General features: G+C 35.4%; 1 protein-coding gene across 8 annotated transcripts in view; it reads right to left on the bottom strand.

Moving 5' to 3' along the window:
* Positions 1-23,689, bottom strand: part of VPS54 (vacuolar protein sorting 54 homolog (S. cerevisiae)) — a 101,656-nt gene that overhangs the window by 29,342 nt on the left and 48,625 nt on the right. For all 8 annotated transcript variants that reach the window (XR_001360286.1, XR_001360285.1, XR_001360287.1 and 5 more), the window contains 5 exons: positions 17,482-17,608; positions 16,408-16,515; positions 13,158-13,213; positions 11,076-11,172; positions 3,573-3,913 (listed from right to left, as the gene is read on the bottom strand). Coding sequence is in view for 5 of the 8 variants with exons in the window: in XM_014532036.1 (XP_014387522.1) it covers positions 3,573-3,913; positions 11,076-11,172; positions 13,158-13,213; positions 16,408-16,515; positions 17,482-17,608 (729 nt within the window). In the remaining 3 variants the exon portion in view is untranslated. The remainder of the gene's footprint in view (positions 1-3,572; positions 3,914-11,075; positions 11,173-13,157; positions 13,214-16,407; positions 16,516-17,481; positions 17,609-23,689) is intronic.

Raw genomic sequence — 23,689 nt, 5'->3', positions numbered from 1 at the left:
TAGGGGTGCCAGAAGATGAGAGACAGCAAGATATTGAAAACCTATTTGAAGAAATAATGGCAGAAAACTTCCCCCACCTGGTGAAAGAAATGGACTTACAGGTCCAAGAAGCGCAGAGAACCCCAAACAAAAGGAATCCAAAGAGGACCACACCAAGACATATCATAATTAAAATGCCAAGAGCAAAAGACAAAGAGAGAATCTTAAAAGCAGCAAGAGAAAGAGACTCAATTACCTACAAGGGAATACCCATACGACTGTCAGCTGATTTCTCAACAGAAACTTTGCAGGCCAGAAGGGAGTGGCAAGAAATATTCAAAGTGATGAATGCCAAGAACCTACAACCAAGATTACTTTATCCAGCAAAGCTATCATTCAGAATTGAAGGTCAGATAAAGAGCTTCACAGATAAGGAAAAGCTAAAGGAGTTCATCACCACTAAACCAGTATTATATGAAATGCTGAAAGGTATCCTTTAAGAGGAGGAAGAAGAAAAAGGTAAAGATACAAATTGTGAACAACAAACATGCATCTATCAACAAGTGAATCTAAGAATCAAGTGAATAAATAATCTGATTTACAGAATGAACTGGTGATTATAATGAATCAGGGACATAGAAAGGGAATGGACTGACTATTCTTGGGGGGGAAAGGGGAATGGGAGATGCGGGAAGAGACTGGACAAAAATCGTGCACCTATGGATGAGGACAGTGGGTGGGGAGTGAGGGCGGAGGGTGGGGCGGGAACTGGGAGGAGGGGAGTTATGGGGGGGAAAAAAGAGGAACAAATGTAACCTGAACAATAAAGATTTAATTTAAACAAAAAAAAAAGTTCAGACTCTGGTTGGAAATTTTGCGAAAATGACAGCAAAAAAAAATTCTACTTAGGTATAAAGTGGTTGCTGTAATAAGTTGTGCACAGGTGTTTAAGATGATACAATGGAAGGAGGAAAAAAAGGAAGGAATGTTATTTAATGACAAACAAGCTCTCTTTTTACTTACAATTATGAATGTTTGTTAACATTCAGTTTAACTGAACTAACATCTCCTGAGCATTTACTATGTTTAAATGTTTGGCACTGGAGAGGATATAATAGATCACTTAAAATTGAGACCTCAGAGACCTTAAAATTGAACAGAAATATTTATAAGATATTATGCATTTTTTCCAGTTTTGAGAAGGAAATGTATCACTTTCAATTTTTATATATTTTCCCCTGGTATATGTAAAGATCACAGATTCCATGGCAACAATTCAGTTTATGTAAACCAAGTTAGTGCCTTAGCATCATTTTCTCCCTTTCAGTTGAATTAAAATAATTTTCAAAGATATTATAAAGAGGCTCTGATGTATATTAATTTTTGAGGCAAACCACTACTTTAACTGGATTAAGTAAGGTATTAATGAAAGTTATTTCCTGCTATCCTTCAAAATTATAGTATCACTAAATTTATTTACTAATGTTCTGAAATAATAGAGGGGTTAATATTCTTAAAGTACTCTCACAAATAGTAATTTGTTTGGTTCTCACATTCAGAGGCAAGTATGTAAATATCTTCTTTATAGATGAGGACACTGAATCTCTAAAGGTTTAAAGTGACCTACCCAAAGTTACAAAGATGAAGAGGATGAGACCAGAATCCAGAATTAGTGTAATTTTATTTCTAACTAGAGACTGGTGCAGTGATTGTGGAGAACAGTATGGTGTTTCCTCAAAAAATTAAAAATGGAACTCCCATTTGACCCAGTGATCACACTTCTAGGAATATATTCCAAGAAACCAGAAACACCAATCAGAAAGGATATATGCACCCCTATGTTCATAGCAGCACAATTTACAATAGCTAAGATTTGGAAACAGCCTAAGTGCCCATCAGCAAATGAGTAAATTAAAAAAACTGTGGTACATTTACACAATGGAATACTACGCTGCTGTAAAAAAGAAGGAACTCTTACCATTTGCAATAGCACGGATGGACCTGGAGAGCATTGTGCTAAGTGAAATATGCCAGTCGGAGAATGATAAATATCACATGATCTCACTCATTTGTGGAATATAATGAACAACATAAACTAATGAACTAAAATAGATTCAGAGACATAGAAGCATTGAATAGACCATCAAACCTCAGAGGGAAGGCAGGGGTGTGGGGGAGTTTGGGTGGTGAGAGATCAACCAAAGGATCCACGGAAAGGTCAATGGGGGAAAAAGGAGACATATGTAACACTTTAAACAATAAAGAATTAAATTTAAAAACAAAACAACAACAACAACAACAACAAACCTGGAGCAGCCTCCTTATACAAAGATAGATGCTACACAATTAGGATAGGAGAGCTGCCTTTTCAGCTCTGGACCACTTACCTCTGAATTGTTACATGAGAGGACCATAATGCTATATTGCTTAAGCTATAGAGGTTTTTACATCTCTTTTAATAGCAGTTTTAGACTGTACCCTAACCAGTAAATGTGAAACTATTAGACTGAACACAGAAAAAAAAACGTTTTTATTAATATGTAGTTCAGAGGTTTTTTTGGGTTTTCTTTTTGGTGGGGAATGGAGGTGATATAGTTGACTTTATGCTGTAAATGCAAGCTCCTCAGCCATAAGCTGACTTATGTGAAAATGAACAGAAGTTCTGAGTTCTTATGATTCTTAACAATAATTAAATCCAAACTATATTCTTGTACCAGAAAGACTTTATTGGCTTTGTTTATTTTCATTCTTTCTATATTCTAGATTATTGGGACAATTGGTGAATTCTTAATACAGTTTGTAGATTAGATGGTAATAATGTATCACTGTTTCCTTGATTTTAATTGGTATACTGTGGTTATTTAAGGGAGTGGTATTGTATTTAGGAAATATACACTGAAGTATTTGGGGATAGTGGGACATCAAGTCTGCAACCTATTGTCAAATGATTCAGAAAAAAAACATGAGACAAAGAAGGAAAGGGGAAGAGAGAAGGAGAGAGAAAAAGGAAGGGTGGGAGAAACAGGGCAATATGGTAACCTGTTAACAACTGGGAAATCAAAGTGAAGGATATATGAAAGTCTTTAGTACTATTTTGGCAACTTTTCTGTAAATATGAAATTATTTCAAAATATTAAGTTTTAAAAAGTAATGTTTAAAAAGACAATGTGATCCACTTGGAAATTCATGTCTTTGAAAAATCAAAAACTAAATCAAACAGATTTTTACTACATACAAAATACAAGGGTGACATAGAAGAAAAGAAAAACAGGTAATACTGATCTGAGTTTCAGGACAAGTTCTGTCACTACTGTCTTTAAGTCATCTAAGCTCTTTGAAATGAAGGCATTTACTTAAATGGTTCCTTTCTAGCCTTAAACTTCTCCAATTCTCGATTACTTCCAAAGCTCACCTCCTAACTACCTTTCATACATTTCCAATAAAATACCTGTTTCATAAAATTGATTTTTGTTAAAATAAATTCCAAGACCAAAGTTTGTATGGTTTTTCAGTAAACTGAATAATCAACCTATTGAAACCATTAATAAGATGACTCAAAATCTTGTTTAGTTGGAAGCAGTTACCATACTCACATAATGTCCACACCTCCTGGAATAGCTGATGATGATGTCTGCTCTTTGCTGGATGAAGAATCAGTAGTACATTCTGGTTCAGATACCGAATCACTGCTGCAGGGCTCACTATTTGGAGATGCATTTCTTTGAGAGGTAGTGTCACTTGTTATAGGTGTTAATTCACTCTCACTGAATGCATCACTTATAAATATGTCTTCGTGGATTAAATATGCCACCTCTGTGTCCAGTGAATTATCCTTTGCAGCATTCTTCTGTTGCAAAATATCCTCCATTTCTCTAGTTCTTTGGTTTTTGTCAAGAACTGAGAGAACAACATTGTGAATGATATTTAACGTTGCCTATAAGAAAACAGGATACATTTTTAAAGGATTTAAAATATCTTGCACCTAAAGTTCCTAAAAGTAAATTCTGTGTATGAACATTTTATAAATGAGTCAAGGTCATGTATGTAAGAATTTCTACTAATCTTTTATTTTATTACACTGTAAAGGTGACTTGTGAAAAAGAACTGCTCAAGAGAAATGGGTTACCTAAAGCTTAAATAAAACTTCTGTATTTTAGTTGATTTTGTAAATTAAAATCTCCCTAAATATATTGCAGATTTCTCTAACCTCTTAGATAGGTTACACTAAACATAACTTGCTTGTAAGAAATCATATTCATTGATGTGCTTGCTTAAAAGAAAAAAAAATCCATATTCCTTACCATGCCTAACCTTAGATCCATTTCTCTCCTCATCTCATGCCTGTTTTCATTCACTCACCACTCTGCAGACATTCTGGTTCTCTTTCTACTCTTCTAAATTCTATTGTTCCCATCTCAAGGCCCTTTGTTGTTTCCTCTGCTTGGAATGCTCTTCACCTTGACCTCTGCATAAGTGTTTCCTCTCATCACTCAGGTTCTTGCACAAAGTTAGTTCCTCGAAGAGGCCTTCTCTGACTCTCCTCCCAGCAACTCCATCCCATTACCCAGTTTTAAAAATATAACAGTTATCATTATATTTTTAACTTTTTAATTCTAGGTCTTCACTAGAATGTTAGCTCTGATATACTCTAATCCTAATGCCTAGAATAGTGCTAGGCACATAGGAAGTACTTAATAAATATTGAAAGCTAGATGAATTAAGAGTAATTATATATAAATTAAGTTTTTATGAACTATTAGGAAATAAGGAGCTACTTGCCTACTTTAATATTCATGGTGGCATTCTCATAACTTGTTGCCCCCTTTCTAAAAACTACTGATTTCTTTTTCAAGATCTACATGGTTCTAGGTTAAGAGACTCCAACTTCAGGTCTTCAAAGACAGGATTAAGGGTCTAAGCCAGGGGTGGGCAAACTTTTTGACTCGAGGGCCACAATGGGTTCTTAAACTGGACCGGAGGGCCGGAACAAAAGCATGGATGGAGTGTTTGTGTGAACTAATATAAATTCAAAGTAAACATCATTACATAAAAGGGTACGGTCTTTTTTTTTTTTAGTTTTATTCATTTCAAATGGGCCGGATCCGGCCCGCGGGCCGTAGTTTGCCCACGGCTGGTAAGCTCATGCAATCAGCACATGGAACCACCATGGCCTGAGCTTAAAGCTAAAGAAGATGCATAGAAGACAAACTGAGAAAAATGCAGAGAAACAAAACCAAGGCTAGATAACATCATCAACTTTTCTATCAAATACCTAAAAGCTGACCTACATCTGGATATTTTTTAGTTATATATACTAGTAAGTCCCCTTAATGGCTGAAGACACTCTGGCCATTGTATTTTCCTGTTATTTGGAACTAAAAGCACTCTTAAGACACAATAGCCCATACAGTATATTGCAGAAATTCTGTGCCTTTAAGGGCTACACTACCAAAGTGTTTATGCATACATTTTTTTCTTTCTCTGTTGATCAGTAACTTCTCTATTATCACAAACATGCTCCTTGCCACACTCCCCATTGAATATTTTAATCCCCACTATAGTCTTAATCTTTGATGTGATTATATCCCCAACCTCATTTTACTTTTCTTCATATCTTTCCATCTTGCATATTTCCTGTCTTAATTTTTTCTTTTAGTAAAAAGACTATGATGGTGACACAGTCTTTCTCTTCCCAGCTATACAAATCAGCTTAATCTTTGGGGTACAGACAACAAACAAGAATTTTAATAAAAATTCAAAATATAATTAACAGTAAAGAAGAACAAAGTTGGAGGTCTCATAGTTGGAGATCTGATTTCAAAATTTACTAAGCGATACCATTATCAAAAAGTGTAGTACTGTCATAAATATAGACATATAAATCAATGGATAGGATAAAGAACCCAGAAATAAACCCTCACATATATGATCAAATGATTTTTGACAAGGTTAACAAGACCGTCTTCAATAGATGGTGTTTAGAAAACTGGATACCCACAGGGCAAAAACCAAAGTAGGACCTTTTTCTTATACTATATATAAAAATTAACTCAAAATAGTTAAAAGATCTAAAATATAACCTAAAATTATTAACTTTTAGAAGAAAACATAGAAGGAAAGCTTCACAACATTGAATTTGGTGATGATTTCTTGGATATGACACCAAAAGCACAGGCAACAAAAGAAAAAGTGAACTATATCAAAATTAAAAACTTTTGTGTACCAAAGGGCACAAAAAAACGGTGAAAAAGCAACCCATACAATGAGAGAAAATATTTGCAAATCATATATCTGATAAAGGGTTAATAGCCAGAATATATAAAGAACTCCTACAATTCAAAAAACAAAAAAACATCTGATTAAAAAATGGTCAGACTCCCACACCTGATGAACAGCTTCAGACTACATCAAATCACCAGAAACTCTGCAGGTCAGAGGGAGTGGCAAGAAATATTCTAAGTGATGAAAAATAAGGACCTACAACAGAGATTACTCTACTTAGCAAAGCTATCATTTAGAATTAAAGGTCAGATAAAGAGCTTCCCAGACAAGAAAAAGCTAAAGGAATTCATCACCACCTAACCAATATTACATGAAATGTTAAAAGGTGAAGAAGGAAGAAGAAGGAGAAAGAAGGAGGAAGAAGAAGGAGGAGGAAGAGAAGGAGGAGGAGGAGGAGGAGGAAGAGCAGCAAAGAAGATATTTCTCCAAAGATATTAAAAATAGTAATAAGCACATAAAAAGGTCAACATCACTTAATCATTAGAAAAGTGAAAATCAAACCAAAATGAAGTACAACCTTACACCCATTATGATGTCTACTATCAAAAAAAGAAAAAGCAACAAGTGTTGGCAAGAATGTGGAGAAATTAAAATCATTATGCACTACTGGTGGGAATATAAAACTGCAGCTATTATGAAAAACAGCATGGAAGTTCCTCGAAAAATCAGAAAAAGAATTGTCATATAATCCAACAATTCCACTTCTGAACATATACCCAAAGAACTGAAAGCAGCTATGAGATATTTGTTCATATTGTGAAGCACTATTCACAATAGCAAAATGTGGAAGCAACTCAAGTGTCCACTGACAGAAGAAGGAATGAACAAAATGTGGTATATACTATATATATATCCCACGTTCAAAGGCTGTTAAATCGCGTTGTTTACCCATATCTTCAGAAAAAAAATCACTTCTACCGTCATAGTCAACAACCTGCTTCCCTATTTATAATGGTCTGGCCCTCTAGCAACTTCACGAAATTATAGCTAATTTGCCTACAAACATCAGGTGGTCATAATAATCTGGCCACTCAGTGTATATATTTAAATGGAATGTTATTTAACCTTAGAAATGAATGAAATTTTGACACATGCCACAATGAATGAACCTTGAGAACATTAAGCTAAATGAAACAAACCAATCTCAAAAGAACAAATACTGTTTATTTAGCCCTGGCCGGTGTGGCTCAATGGCTGGAGCATCGGCTCCCGCACCAAAGAGTTGCAGGTTCAATTCTCAGTCAAGGGCACATACCTAGGTTGTGAGTTCACTCCCCACCCCCGGTTGGGGCACATATGAGAGGCAACAAGTTGATATGTCTCTCTCACATCAATGTCTCTCTCTCTCCCTCCCTTCTGCTCTCTCTGAAAAGCAATGGAAAATACCCTAATGTGAGGATTAACAACAAAAAAATACTATATAATTACACTTATATGAGGTACCTACAGCAGTCAAACTCAGAGAGGCAGAAAGTAAATGGTGGTTGCCAGGAGATGGAAGGAGGAAAAGGTAAGTAATTGTTTATTTTATTTCATTTTTTAACTAGAGGCCCGGTGCACAAATTCATGCACGGGTGGGGTCCCTAGGCCTGGCCAGCAATCGGGGCTAATTGGGGCCAACTCGCTCAGTCCGGATCAGGGCCGATGGGGACCAGCCAGCCGGGGAGGGATCACGGGAGGTTGGCCAGCCAGCTGGGGAGGAACCATGGGAGGGCTCCAGGGTGTGTCCAGCCCTCTCGCCCAGTCCCAATCAGCGGGACCCCAGCAGCAAGCTAACCTACTGGTTGGAGCGTCTGCCCCCTGGTGGTCAGTGCATGTCATAGCAACTGGTCGAGCAGTCGACCAAACAGTCGACCAATCAGTCAGACACTTAGCAAATTATGCTTTTATTATATAGGATATGTTTTTATTGATTGCAGAGAGAAAAAGGGAGAGAAAGAAATAGAAACATCAATGATGAGAGAAAATCACTGGTTGGCTAACTCCTGCATGCCCCCTATGCGAATGGAGCCCACATCCTGGGCATGTGCCCTGATCTGGAATAGAACCACAACCTCCTGGTTCATAGGTCGACACTCAACCACTGACCCACAAAGGCTGGGCAACTTATTGTTTTAATAGCTACAGAGTTTCAGTTTTTTTAGATGAAAAGTTCTGTAGATGGATGGTGATGATAGTAGCAAAACAATGTGAATGCCACTAAACTGTACAATTAAAAATGGTTAAGGGAGAACCAAGATGGCGATGTAGGTAAACACCTTACTCGCTGACTCCAACAACCACATCAAAATTACAACTAAAATACAGACAACCATCATCCAGAACCACTTGAAAGCTAGCTGAATAGAAGTCCTACAACTAGAGAAGTGAAGAAGAAAGCACACTGAGACTGGTAGGAGGGGCAGAGGCACGGACCAGGCTGGACCGGCACCCGTGTGTGCAGTTTTTTTAATCAGGAAGGAAATGTCCTCTGTGGAGGCCCTCCGTGAGGAGCAAGGGGTCCCATGCCCACACTAGATCCCCAACCCAGGCTCCCAAAGCTAGGAAATGAAGTCCCCATAACTAAGGGCTGTCAAAACCAGCGGGGATTGTGGTTGAGTGACATGGAGGCTGCTGGAGACCCAGATGTTCCTCTTAAAGGGCCAGCACATAAACTAAACTTACAAGGTCCTACTTCCTCTGAGCTCTAGTGCCAATGTGAATCCCCGGGGCACCAGACACTTATGAATAGGAATTGGATTATCTGGCATCAAGGCAGGAACTCGGGAGTGGCTTTCTCCCAGATGGAGGTGCTCCCAGGGGTCATTATTCCTATGCTGGGACCTCCCCTTTTGCAGGGCTGATTGGCAGCCATTTCTGTTTGCTCTGCCCTGGTGATTCCCTGAGACCCCACCCCATCCAATTTGCAGCCCCACCCATGCTCTTTGCAGCAGCTTTTGCATATGAATGGCCTGTCCTTGCTCAGGCTTCAGACTTCGCTAAAATCTCTCAAACAAGCTGTAGCTGGGTCAAGGAGCCCCAAATCTATCAATAAAAGGCCTGAGACCTGGCACTAGTACCAGCCTGCCTTGCTTTACAGCTAAGCCTTGCCTGGGCACTTCCAAGCCCGATACAAATAGGAGGAATCTGCAGATCTCTCTGTAGCTCCTGCTGGGTGGCCTCAGGCAGTGGCTGACTTTGCACCTCCTTGGAGACACAAGAGCTAGTGCACCCAGTGGTCATCATCAGACCATATCAGATTATAGCTCTACATATCTATAAGTGACCACTCAAGTGGCAGACCTAGTGAACACCAAAGTCCCACTGAAGCAAGTCCTGCTCTATAGGGGTGTCTCCTGCACAGCAGTTCTCGCACTGTAGTCGCAGCTGGTCTTCACAGTCAATTGGCCTAGAGGTCAATTCCTCCCAGTGACACCAACAGCAATCAAGTCTCAACTACAACAAGACTGTGCACACAGCCCACAAAGGGGGGCGCCTAGAGTGCCCAGCTCAGGTGACTGGGGAGGCTAAGCCACTAGGCCCTATAGGACACCTACTACACAAGGCCACTCTACCTACTCAAGGAGACATAGCAGCTCTACCAATACATAGAAACAAATACAGGGAAGCAGGCAAAATGTGGAGACAAAGAAACATGTAACAAATGAAAGAAATGGAAGAAAGCAAACTACTGGATATAGAGTTCAAAACCATGGTTATAAGGTTACTCAAGAATCTTCATGAGACCATCAGGGATTTGGTGAGATTTTCAAGGATCTTAGTGAGAATGCCAATTCTATGCAATGTGAAAATCCTCCATTTCCAGACATGCAATAACAGAAGTGATGTCATGGTGGGAATATAAGGAAAAGTGAAAACATGACCTAGTTATTGATCAATCCACAGATACAGGTTTCCTATCTCTGTCAACAGGTGGGATCAACATTTTGGTAGGAGTCTAAATTAGGTATAGTGAATAACATTTTATTCAACTTTTCCCACTCTGGAGAGCTTATGCATGTGACTTAGCAATACTCAAATGTCATCAATGGAAAGTCATGTCATAGATAAGTCCCTAAGTCCCTAAGACCATTTTAACATGATACTCAGGAGATGCCAGAATGTTAACCAGTACATATAACATAATACTGATATATGATAATTAAAAGAATATCTCATTTCATAAATAGCCTACTATACTCAGTAATTCCTAATGACTTTCTCTTATTAAAATACAATCCCAAACAAAATGTATTAGAGCCTGTGAAATCTTTTCTTCCCCAAAACGCTGTGTGGTATGTGTTCTTTTCCTTATATTTAATGGCCTAAAAGTAAGTGGTTTGACTAAAGAGACAAAATAATTAAATGTAATACATGATCCTTAATTGGATCCCAGATCGAAAAATGAAATAAAAACCTGCAACAAAGGACATTAATAAAGCAATTTAAATATGAAATATGTTTAAAAATGCCATCAACACTAAATTTCTAGAAAAATTAAGTGATTTAGGACAGATTTTTGAATTTTATACAACATTGGACCTCTAGATAATCTAGAGAGATTCAAGCCTCATGAAATCAGAAAATATTATTGTATAACAATTAATGCCAAGCAAGCTTATTTCTTTTTAATATCAAATAAATCATCCAAATTATAAAAGGTACCAAAATACTCTGCAACACTTCAAATCTTATTTAAAAACAGGACTTAGAAAAATTACTGAAAAAAAGAAATTGTGTTTTGTTCTAGTTTGATTCTATATATATTTATAAATCTAGAAAGTTGACTTAATTTTAGGGATATTTTGGATAAACTGATAATCATATAAGCTTACCTTAACTCTCTGTAGGAAAACTGTAAACTTAAAGAAAATATCCTTTAGCAGATCAAACCACTGAGGAAAATTCAACATTCTCATCTGATCTGCGAGCCTAAAAAAAAAAGAAATCAAACAAAAATAATGATTGTCTTTGGGTCAAATGATATATGAAATAAACGTACGAATTAAAGGAAACTATACTAAATTCTAGTATAGTTTTTATACTAGTATACTAAATACTAGCTAGTAACATAAGAATTATGTAATTTCATCTAGATACCTTATATCAAAAAATTGAGTTGGGGTCAATTACCAACCAACTCCTGCTTGGTTAAATATCTTTAAGACTAATCTAGTCAAGTATACTGACTTATGAATCTTACAAAATAATTCCATGTGAGCATGATTCGTGACCATTGGGTGAAAAGCCAGAGAGAGATAAACCAATTTTGGTTTAAGGTGGAGAAGAAATATTCTGAAATAAGTAAAAATAGGAATATAACATCTCCCTTAATAACTTAATAACCTACTTTTCTAATTACAAGCTAAAAAGTACTTTTCCATATATGGCATGGTGGCTAAGAGCATGAGCTCTGGGCCCACAATGCCTTGGATCAAATTCCAGCCCTGCCATTTACTAGCTGTATGACTTTGGACAAGTGACTTAACCCCTGCATGCTCTCATTTTCTCACCTTAACATGGGTGAAAGTAACAGAACTTACCTTGTATGATTGCTATGAATATTAACTGAGTTAATAAGAAGTACATAGAATAATTCATGGTGCATAAAAAGTTCTATGTATTGACCAGTATGGTATCAGTATACATATATATGAGTCATTATATATCGTATTAGTATAATATATAATAGTATAGCCAATATTTTATAGCTGACAACAATCAATAACTTCAAGATAAAAAGTTAATGCAAAACAGTGCCATAAAAATATTTTATAGTATTACAATGACATTACACTAAATTTTTAATGAATGCTGCTACAGCTAAGAGTTTATTTTCCAAAGATACTCCTATACTTGAGATACAGGAAGTTCTTTATTTGAGGAAATATCCTAGGGAAGAAAAAAATTAAAAATAACTGACTCTCCATTTCTATAGGGCTTTTAAAAGAGTCCCAATAACTTAACTTTTCTAACTACTGCACTAGTGATTCCTGCAGTATTAGGGCTGCTCCAACTAACTCTGAAACTGAGTTTTCACTAGGTAATGGTATGTAAATTAAAACTCCACATCCTCATTCTATGAGTCTGACCTAGAGGAGTTTCACATTTGTCCATACTGTTAGTCATATTTTAGGCCAGTCAATAAAGTTTATCTATTTGAATGAGAAATTCATAGGTCATAAAATATTTATCACTATTCTCAAAATAAAAGAATAGGGATTACAATGGTGAAAATAAAGTTATAGATATGGGCAATTCAAAATCATGTACTCAACTTTTCAAAGCCAATTAGAAGCTGGGTTTAATTATTTGGGCAACTAATTTAAATTTTACACTGATATCCTCTGAAATGGATTATCTTCAATTTCCCCCCTCCATATCTACATTGTATCCTCTCTAACCTCTGTCTGCCCTGGGAGGCTGATCTGCTGGGCTTGGTCCTTTACAAAAGATTGGAAGGAAGAGCCCTGGCCAATGTATGTCAGTTGACTGGGCGTAGTACTGAGCACTGAAAGATTGCAGGTTTGATTCCTGGTCAGGGCACAGGCCCAGGTTGTGGGCTCAATCCCCTTGTAGTGGGTGTGCAGGAGGCAGCTGATCAATGTTTTGCTCTCACATGGATGTTTCTCTCCCTCTCTCTCTCCCTTACTTACTCTCTCTTAAAAAAAAAACCCCAAAACAATCAATAAAAATTGTTTAAAAAGACAGGAAGGACAAAAGGTGCTCATAACTCCATCTCCTCTCCTTGAGGGGTTACCTCCAGATGACTGCCTCCCTCCAGTGAAGATAATTTCAACTACTGAATGTCTTTTTTTTCCCTACCACTACATATCTTTCTCCTTTTGAATTCTATTAACTGCTCTCTTCCCTTAATAGAATTCAGAAGGAATTCTGTGACTGATATTTATACTTACTTCGTAACAGCATCTGTGTCTAGTTCTTCTATTTGTGAAACTTTATTAATCACACACTGCAAAATTTAAAAAAAAATGTGATTAATGTGAATTCTAAGTACTGTACGTATATTTAAAAGGGCTTCAATGGGTAGAAATGAAAAAAAATTTAAAAAGTGTTACTTTGAAAATACATCTTAAAATTAAATGAAAGTAAAAAGGCCTCAAAGATTCTGATAATTATCTTACCAGACTCCTCTTGTGTCTCTTATACATACCTCAAGGTGTTTAAAAAACTTCAGCATTACCATTACCCTATTAAATAATTATTCCAGGGTAGCTTAAACTGTATTAATTAAAATCTCCTACTATTTAAAACTATTCAAAACATAAAAGAACACAGAATTATAATACTTAGGAACAAGATATAAACCCCGTATTAAAACCCCAAATAAAATATGACTAATTTCTGTATGCTAATTTTGTATCCCACTATTTTAGTGAATTTCTTTATTAATTCTATTATCTTTTAGTTGGATTCTTTAGGGTTTTCTATATATAGTATCATGTCATCTGCAAATAGTGACAGTTTTACTTCTTCCTTTCCAATTTGGAGCCTTTTATTTATTTTTCTTGTCTGATTGCTGTGGCAAGGGCTTCCAGTATTATGTTGTAATAGTGGTGAGAGTGGGCATCCTTGTCTTATTCCTGATCTTAGAGGAAAAGCTTTTAGCTTTTCACCATAAGGTATGATGTTAGCTGTGTGCTTGTCATATAGAGCCTTCACCAAGTTGAGGTAAGATCTTTCTATACCCACTTTGTTGAGAGTTATCATAAATGGATGTGGAATTTTGTCAAGTGCTTTTTCTGCATCTATTGAGATAATCATAGGATTTTTATCCTTGGTTTTGTTGATGTGATGAATCACGTTGTTTTTTGGATGTTGAACCACACTTGTATCCCTGGTATAAATCCTATTTGATCATGTAGTATAATCCTTTAATGTACTGTTGAATTCAGTTTGCTAGTATTCTGCTGACAATTTTGTTCATCAGGAATGTCAATAGATGAATGGCTAAAGATGTGTGACACACACATACGTAGTATTGTATAATGTGTATATACACACACACAGTGGAATATTATGCGGCAATAAAAAAGAATGAAATCTTGCCATTTGCAAGAACATGGATGGATCTAGAGGGTATTGTGCTAAGTGAAATAACACAAATATGGTATAGTTTCACTTATGTGTGGAATCTAAAAACAACAACAAATGAACAAACAAAACAAAAATAGATTTATAGAAACAGAGACTAAAGGGATGATTACCAGAAGTGAGTAGATGCGTGAAAAGGGGAAAAGGAATACAGTCTGTAATATTGTGATAAGTTTGCACAGGGAAGATGATTACTATAATCAGTGGGGTGATCACATTATAAGATATAAAAATGTTGAAACTAATATAACCAATATAATATTGTTTACCAACTAGAATTAAGTTTTAAAAAAATGTAATTCCAAAAGAAATTTATTTTGGAAGCTACATTTTCTTTTTCTTTTTTTAAATATATTTTTATTGATTTCAGAGAGGAAGGGGGGGAGAGAGAGAGAGAAAGATAGAAACATCAATGATAAGAAAGAATCATTGATCGACTGCCTCTTGCACACCCACCACTGGGGATCTAGCTCGCAACCCAGGCATGTGCCCTTGACCGGAATTGAACCTGGGACCCTTAGGCCCCCAGGCCGATACTCTATCCACTGAGCCAAACCAGCTAGAGCAGAAGTTACATATTCTTGCAATACATGCAACAGTTTAAAGTTGAAAAAAAAAATGCTTAGACTTCAAGAGAAGTCTGGGAATTAAAACAGCAGTTTAAAAAACTTATTTAAAAGCATAGTATTCTTACAGAAAATTGTACAAATTATGTTTATTGCTCAATATTTTTTCACAATGGAATACACCTGTGTAACCAGAACTCAGATCATGAAACTGAACACTGTCAGTAAGCCATTCTCCTGCTCTCCTCCAAGTAACTGTTTCCTCCCAAAAGTCACTCCTATCCTGATTCCTAAAACAATAGATGTTTGAATCAAGTGAGTGGAATCATACAGTGTATATTCCTTGGTGTCTAGTTTATTTGGCTACACATTATGTATGTGATATTCATGCACATTGTTGTATGTAATTTATTCATTCTCATTGGTGTATAGTATTCAATTATATAAATATACCATAATTCTATTTATCTTTTCTACTGATGACAGAATTTTTTTCCATTTTTTTAATATAAATAGTGCTACAATGAAATTCTTGTTGTGTCTTCGGTGAGCTTATGTATGCATTTTTGTCAGGTAAATACTTTGAAGTAGAACTGCTGAGTCATAAGTGTATATTTAGCACTAGCAGATAGTGCCAACAATTTTTTAAAGTGGTTTTAACTATTTTAAAATAGTGTTTCAGCCAGTGTTTGAAAGAGGTAAAAGATGGGGTGACTATAATTTTTTATTTGATTTTATTTAAACATTAAAAACTTGGTATTGTACATTCAACTTCATGATGGTCAATTAAGCCTAGTAAACACATTTTAAATTGTTGTTTTTTTTTATACAGAAAAACTGAAGTTCAGTAAATAAGATTTATCTGAGTAAAAAAAGCCAAAACAGAGATCAGGAAAGACTAAAAAAAAACACATGGATTTCAGTTTACAATTATGATTTCTTAGAGATCAAATGTAAGATGAAATGAACATTTATCTACTGCTGGTGACAGTATATACTGTTAATTTTTAAAAATTTTAAAATTGGTCACTTTCTGACCAATAATTCCACTTTCAGAAATCAGTTATAAGGAAATAGTCTTATATAAAACCAAACAAACAAAACTGTATACCAGACACTTGTCACAATGTTCTTAACAGTACCAAACTGAAAACAACTTGCATATGCAGCATAAAGAAAATGTTAAGTTTAACATAATATTGATGAAATTTTATACAATCACTAAAAATCTAACTGAAATATATTAACAAATAAAAATATATATAGGATGATAATAATTAAAAACATCAGTAACAATTTATACTTGTAAATATTATTATAATATTTTAGCTGATAGGGCTATGTTCTACTTTTCTACATTTTCAGCTTTTAAATAAATGAAAAAATATTACTATTATACTATATATATTATTTCTAGGATCATGTAAAAACAAACTTCACAAAAGATTCTAGAACAAAATATATCAAATAAAAAATGTATAATTACCTGTTTAATGATATTCTTTGCCGTAATAATCATTTCTTCACTATAGATTTCTAAAAAATTAAGTTTTCTTTGTTTTAAAAGTCCAAATACAAGAGATACTAGTCTTTCCTATCAAAATAAAAGAAGAGTGTGTAACTTCACACTTTAAATACCAAATAATCTTAGAGATAGAAATATTAAACACCAAGGGTTTTATTTTTAGATGCTCAGAAACCTATACTACACATGGTATTTTTTAGAAGCCTGGAAAAAAAAAACAAAAAACCCTTCTACTGCAATCTGGTCATCAGATTTTTGGAGTCAGTGTTCTAAAACAAATAAATCCTATTCCATAAGAGTGGATCAAATGAAGCTGGTTTAAGGGCAAGACAATACAAAAATGTATTTTAGCCTAGTTTCAAGTAGCTAGAAAATACCCTTCTTAAACCCTGATGACTAACAATACTCCGTGATCCATGTGCTTTTTAATTAGTGGTCTAGAAGACTGGAATGATGACCTGGACTATCTGTGGAGAATTAACTGCTAACAGGTACAAATAGCTCTTAACTACTTAGACTGCTATCTGGGCTTTTTGGAACTTTACTAGTTCTTAGCATTAATTAGCATTGAGAAGTTACCAGATAAGTAAAGCCTGGATATGATGTATTTGTATATGCATGTGCATAAAACATGTTCATAATAGGTGCTCAGTGAATGTGAATGACTAATGAGTTATCATATAAGAATAATCACTTTTTAAAGAGATATACTCCAGTACATGCATATACATGGATATACGTTAATTTGTCCATATCTACATTTTGAATTTGATTTATAATCTATATAGAGACCTCATTTTAACTCCAATTTCTAATTAAGCTATAAAATTATTTTATTCTCTAATTTCACAGGATAATAAACAATTATGGTACTTGCTAAAATCACATGTGAAGTACTTTATAGGTCTAATAAAACTTGAAATTTAGTGTAATTTTGTTCACTATAATCTGAGAAGAATGTGTTCTAAACTAAGGATTTTAGGAATTAGCACCAAGCAATGATATAAATTTCATTCCAGTGCTTTAAAACCATACCTCTTCTAAAATTTGACAGTCATCTTCCAGTGGTCTATTTAAGTCACTGTGACAATAAGTAGAAAATTCTGCAATCATCATTTTATCTATCAGTTTTTCTAATTCACAAAGCTGTGATCCCAAATGCCTACAAAGGAAGAAGAAAATGTTACATATGAAAAATCCAAATTCACTCCACGATTAAGGGAACTATAGGCAAAACTTTTCTGACAGTACTTGTGCAATAATGTGATGCTTTAGTAAAATGGAGTCCTTTAACTTAACAAAAATAACTGCAACAGTTTCACATCACCTCCCAAATTCTATTTTTCTTTTTAACTTCCAGTTAAATGTTATAGGAAACCTGGTTCTAGAAATTCCGTGACTGTTTTTTTGTCTGCTTTTACAGATAAAATATTCAGATATTCTGAGTCCTTTCTTCACTAATCATTTACTGCAGGGGTGGGGAACCTTTTTTCTGCCAAGGGCCATTTGGATATTTATAATACCGTTCTTGGGCCATACAAAAGTATCAACTTAAAAATTAGCCTGCTATATTTGGTCAAACATTTAATTAACTCACTTCTAATGCTTTGCAGGGCCATTCCAAATGATTTTGCAGGTCTTATATGGCCCATGGGCTGGACATTCTCCACCCCTGACTGAACATCAATGCCAGTAGCTCCCAAGCCATTCATTTATTTAACAAATACAAGCACCTACTATGTGCCAGGTCCTGCTCTGGGTACATATAAATATCTGAAGGACTATCAGGACAGATTGACTCAATTCAATCTCTGTCATCATCAGTTTGAGTTACTGTGCAATATCCCTCAGGTCCAAAGAGAATTATTTCAACTGACTTTAAAACAGTAATTTATCCATTCATCCACAAAGAATATATCTTAAGGAAAAGAAATCCTACATTACAAAAGTAATCATATTGTTAGTTCTGAGAGCATTCTATTTATATTGTAGGATAAAACAAATGAGTAATTATGTTGACATCATTAGGAACTACAGTTTTCAGCCTGTTCAAAAGGATATGAGTAAGACTGAAGTAAAAACTCTACAGTCCTGAATTTAATTGAAACTATCAATATAAACTCATATTTTTTTTATAAAGGGAAAATTATTCTTTAGCTCTTTCCACTACAAATTACCTCTGGTACCTAGGCTGTAATTTTAAAATACCATTTCCTACTAAGAGAAACTAGAGCTCTTTAGAAAAATGGCAGATTACAAGTCTGGGGCAGAAAATACGTAGGAGTATCTTGTCATAACACAAAGTAAGAAAACAATCAATGACTACTCATGGAATCATGTCTCAATAATGAATTGGAGGAGGTTCCTACAAAAGATAGGACAATTTGAACATTGATAAAAATAAAAACAGCAAAGAACTTAAACACTTCAAATATATATAAATTCCATGTGTTTATAAAAATATTTTTAAAAACTCATCAGTCACCTTTGGAAGATGCTGGATTTTCAAATCACTATTTTTTAAAAGTTCTAAATAAGGGAAAAGAATCTAGAATTTATTCTGCCTACACTTATAAGAAATGTCCTTCAGAGTTATCAAATAATTGTTACGTAGAAACACTGATTTAAGGAAATATTCCAGTTAGTAAATTAATAAAGAAGTATAGAATTAGAATATCATGATTGGAACCCATAATAGATTAGTCTAGGCAATAAACATCAAATGGCTGCTAGTTTCACAAAAAGAGAGACAACCAGATATATGCATCTTGACTGAAATATACACCACTACCTATTAGATACTCTTGACGAAAAGTAAAACTTAAATCTGGTCAAGACTTTAAATCTAACTACCAGTTTATAAAAATTATAGGCAAAAGAAAAACACGCTAAACATGAGGGTGTAGTTGGCAAAACCCAGACTCTCAGAAGGCTCTAAAAGACAACTAACTCAATTTCTTCAATAAATATTTTGAAAGGAAGAATACAAGAAGAATGAGGAACTATAAATCAAGACACTTGAAATATATCAACCAACTGCAATGCATAGATAATATCTGGATATTTTTTTCAAGAAAAACTATAAAAATGAATTTTGAGATAAACAGGAAAATCTGAACATTCACTAGATATTTGAAAGTATAAATGATATTAGAGTTATGTTTTTTAAAATCTTTTTCTTTCAAAGATATATCATGAAATATTTATGGGAGAAAGGAAATGATGTTTTAAATTTGTTTCCAATACAGGAGTAGGTGGAGGGACATAGAGAAAAAAAGTTGGCTGTGAGTTTGTAACTCACGTGCGATGCACAATTTATCTAGATTCATACAACTCTCGTCATATAATTTCTTCTACTTTTTAATATGTCTGAGTTTTCAGTAAGTTTTAAAAAGTACTAACAGAGCAGGATATAAATCTACCCATAATTTTACTATTGCTTGGTTCTTAAATTTTATGAAAATCAGATTTCTTTTTAAGGCACACTTGAGGTTACACTCAGGTATGTGTTATATTCAGGTATGAATGGTCTTCAACAAATTCCAACAAAGAATTATGGTGACAAGTCAATATGATTATATCTACTGATGTTTGGGCATCAAAATAAAACTCTAATTTCAGCATAATAACTTATAAGTGAGGTTCTATTTGACCTCACATATTGTCTTAATTAAGTAGCTTCATTTTTATGCATTCTTTAACTACTTTCAAAGTCTGATAACTATAATTTTAAAAAGGCAGATATGAATTTTAATGCTAACATCAATAGTACATAATCACAGGTACATGATATATACACAAAGATTTGTCTAAACAAATCCTTAAACAAAACTTTCAGGATTAAGATGTTCTACAAGATTCACCTATTAATCCTTGCTCTAATTGTTTTTTATATTCTTGACTGCTTTGAGAATAGATATCATAATAATGGTCTGCACATTATTAACCTTATAAAAATATTTAAGATAAATCTGTAAACAATTCATTTTAAAAGTATGTATGCTGTCTGTATATAAGCTCGGCCTCTACAGATTCTGCCCCTATCCTCTTTTCTGGGTGTTTGTTGTTTGCATTTATTGGTTTATCTGTTTGTTTTGTGGTGTTTTCTCAACATATATATATTTTTTTCTTTTTTCTTCCTTTTTCTTCTTTTTCTTTTCTCTCCTCAATATAATTTGTGCTCTTTTTACTCTCCCCTAATTCTCTTTTCTCTGATGGTCACTTATATTGGTGTTATCGGTGTCGTGAGCACATTCGTGTTTTGTTTGCTTTGTGTCATGCCTTGTTGAGTTGCATTTTGTCCTGTTTGGTCAATGTGGTAGAGAGCGAGCCACATAACCAGACACCTGGAGAGGAGACGCCATCCACAAATGGGTCAGTAACACTCTAGACCCAACTACAGAGGCAGGAAGATGGCGGCCGGAAAGACGGCAGTAAGGGAGAAAGCTTGAGTGAGTGAGGGAGCGAAAGGGGACTGTGTGGAAGTATGGTGTGTGTGTGTGTGTGTGTGTGTATACGTGAGTGAGGGACAGTTAGATCCCGCAGGACCTTCAGGGGCTGGCGTACCGGGCTCGCCTAGCCAGGCAGCCTCTGCTACCATTGCAGAGTCCTAGGGCAGCCAGCTCTACCACAGAGGCCATGCCATCTTGAAAGGGTGAGCTGCTGTGTCTGGGAGCCCACCACTGCTGCGAGCAGCCACATGAGCAGTGCGCATCCGAAAAGCTGCCACCAACTGAGGAGCAGCTGCTGCCACTCGAGGAGCAGCCATTGCCTGAGTAGCCACTGCTGCCTGAGGAGCAGCCACCACCGGAGTAGCCACCGCTGCCCGAGGAGCAGCCCCCACATGACTCAACACCTAGATCCTTCGGTGAGAGAAAAAATGGGGAGACAAAAAAAACCCTAAAGGAAAGAAAAGGGAAAATCACCAGAAAAGCTAAGTGAAACGAAGGCATGCGATGTGTCAGGAAAAGAATTCAGAATAAGGGTCATATAGTTCAAAAACTGGGATGGATGAAAAAAATCAACAACTTATGTAAGAATCAAGAGGAAACAGAGTGATATAGTTACAATAAAAAACACTATGGAAAGTTTCAACAGTAGACTAGGAGAAGCAGAGGACTGAATTAGCGAATTAGAAGACAGGGCAGCAAAAGACACCCAAACTGAACTGCAATTGGAGAAAAAAATTGAAAGACAGAAGGAGAGCCTAAGGAAGCTTTGGGACAACACGAAACAAAACAACATCCATATAACAGGGGTGCCAGAACGACAAGAAGAGGAACAAGGGTTAGAAAACCAATTTGAAGAAATAATGTCAGAAAACTTCCCTGATTTGGGGAAGAAAAAAGTTCTCCATGATGCACACTGACCACCAGGGTTTCAGTGGTTCTCAACCTTCCTAATGCTGCGACCCTTTAATACAGTTCCTCATGTTGTGGTGACCCCCAACCATAAAATTATTTTCGTTGCTACTTCATAACTGTAATTTTGCTACTGTTATGAATCGTAATGTAAATATCTGATATGCAGGATGTATTTTCATTGTTACAAATTGAACATAATTAAAGCATAGTGATTAATTACAAAAACAATATGTAATTATATATGTGTTTTCCGATGGTCTTAGGCGACCCCTGTGAAAGGGTCGTTCGACCCTCAAAGGGGTCGCGACCCACAGGTTGAGAACCGCTGCTCTAGACAAAAGTCAGCAAAGAAACAGCAATCCTAAATGATTCACTAAATCAGATGGACTTAATTGACATCTTTAGAACATTTCACCCCAAAGCCACGGAATATACGTTTTTCTCAAGTGCACGTGGGACATTTTCAAAGATAGACCACCTATTGGGTCACAGGCAAAGTCTTTCTAAATTCAGGAAGATTGAAATCATATCAAGCATCTTCTCAGACCACAATGGCATAATATTAGAAATAAACTACAATTAAAACAATAAAAAAAATTCAAACACTTGGAAGCTGAATAGCATGCTATTAAACAATGACTGGGTTACCAAAGAGATCAAAGAAGAAATTAAAAACATCCTGGAAACAAATGACAATGAAAACACAACAATCCAAAATCTATGGGACACAGTGAAAACAGTCCGGAGAGGGAAGTTTATAGCTCTACAGGCCTACCTCAAAAAAAAAAAGAAAAAATAGTAATAAATTATCTAACTCTACAACTTAAAGAATTAGAAGGAGAGCAATAAGAAAAGCACAGAGTGAGCAGAAAGAAGGAGACAATAAAGATCAGAGCACAAATACTAAATGACATAGAGACAAAAAAAACAATACAAAAGATCAATAAAATCTAGAGCTGATTCTTTGAAAGGATAAACAAGATTAATGAACCTCTAGCCAGGCTCACCAAGAAGCAAAGAGAGAGGACCCAAATAAACAAAATCAGAAATGAAAGCAGCGAAATAACAGACCCCATAGAAATACAAAGGATTATAAAAAAAATACTATGAACAACTCTATTCCAACAAACTAGACAACCTAAAATAAATGGACATATTCCTAGAAAAATACAAGGTTCCATAACTCAATCAGGAAGAATAAAAAAAAACCTGAATAGGCTGATAACTACCAATGAAATTGAAGCAGTAATCAAAAATCTTCCAGCAAACAAAAGCCCGGGGCAAGACAGCTTCACAGGGGAGTTTTACCAAACATTCAAAGAACTAAAACCTATCCTCCTCAGACTATTGCAAAAAATTCAAGAGGAAGGAACACTTCCAAGCTCATTCTATGAAGCCAGCATTACCCTAATCCCAAAACCAGATAAAGACACCACAAAGAAAGAGGATTATAGGCCAATATCCCTCATGAACATAGATGCCAAAATCCTCAACAAAATTCTAGCAAATCAGAACCAGCATTACATAAGAAAGATTATACACCATGACCAAGTAGGATTTATCCCAGGGATGCAAGGATGGTACAATATCTGCAAATCAATAAATGTGATACATCACATAAACAAATTGAAAGATAAAAATGACATAGTCCTATCAATTGATGCAGAAAAAGCATCTGACAAATTCCAACACCTTTTCTTGATAAAAACCCTCAGCAAAGTGGGAACAGAGGAATCATACCTCAACATAATAAAAGCCTTATATGACAGACCTACAGCCAACGTCATATTCAATGGGCAAAAACTAAAACCATTTTACCTAAGAACAGGAACAAGACAGGGATGCCCACTTTCACCACTCCTGTTCGATATAGTACTGGA

Source organism: Myotis brandtii, unplaced genomic scaffold, assembly GCF_000412655.1.
Source record: "Myotis brandtii unplaced genomic scaffold, ASM41265v1 scaffold84, whole genome shotgun sequence".
Taxonomy (NCBI): domain Eukaryota; kingdom Metazoa; phylum Chordata; class Mammalia; order Chiroptera; family Vespertilionidae; genus Myotis; species Myotis brandtii.
The sequence above is the reverse complement of the archived record's forward strand: the minus strand, read 5'-3'. Positions and strand labels throughout refer to the sequence as shown.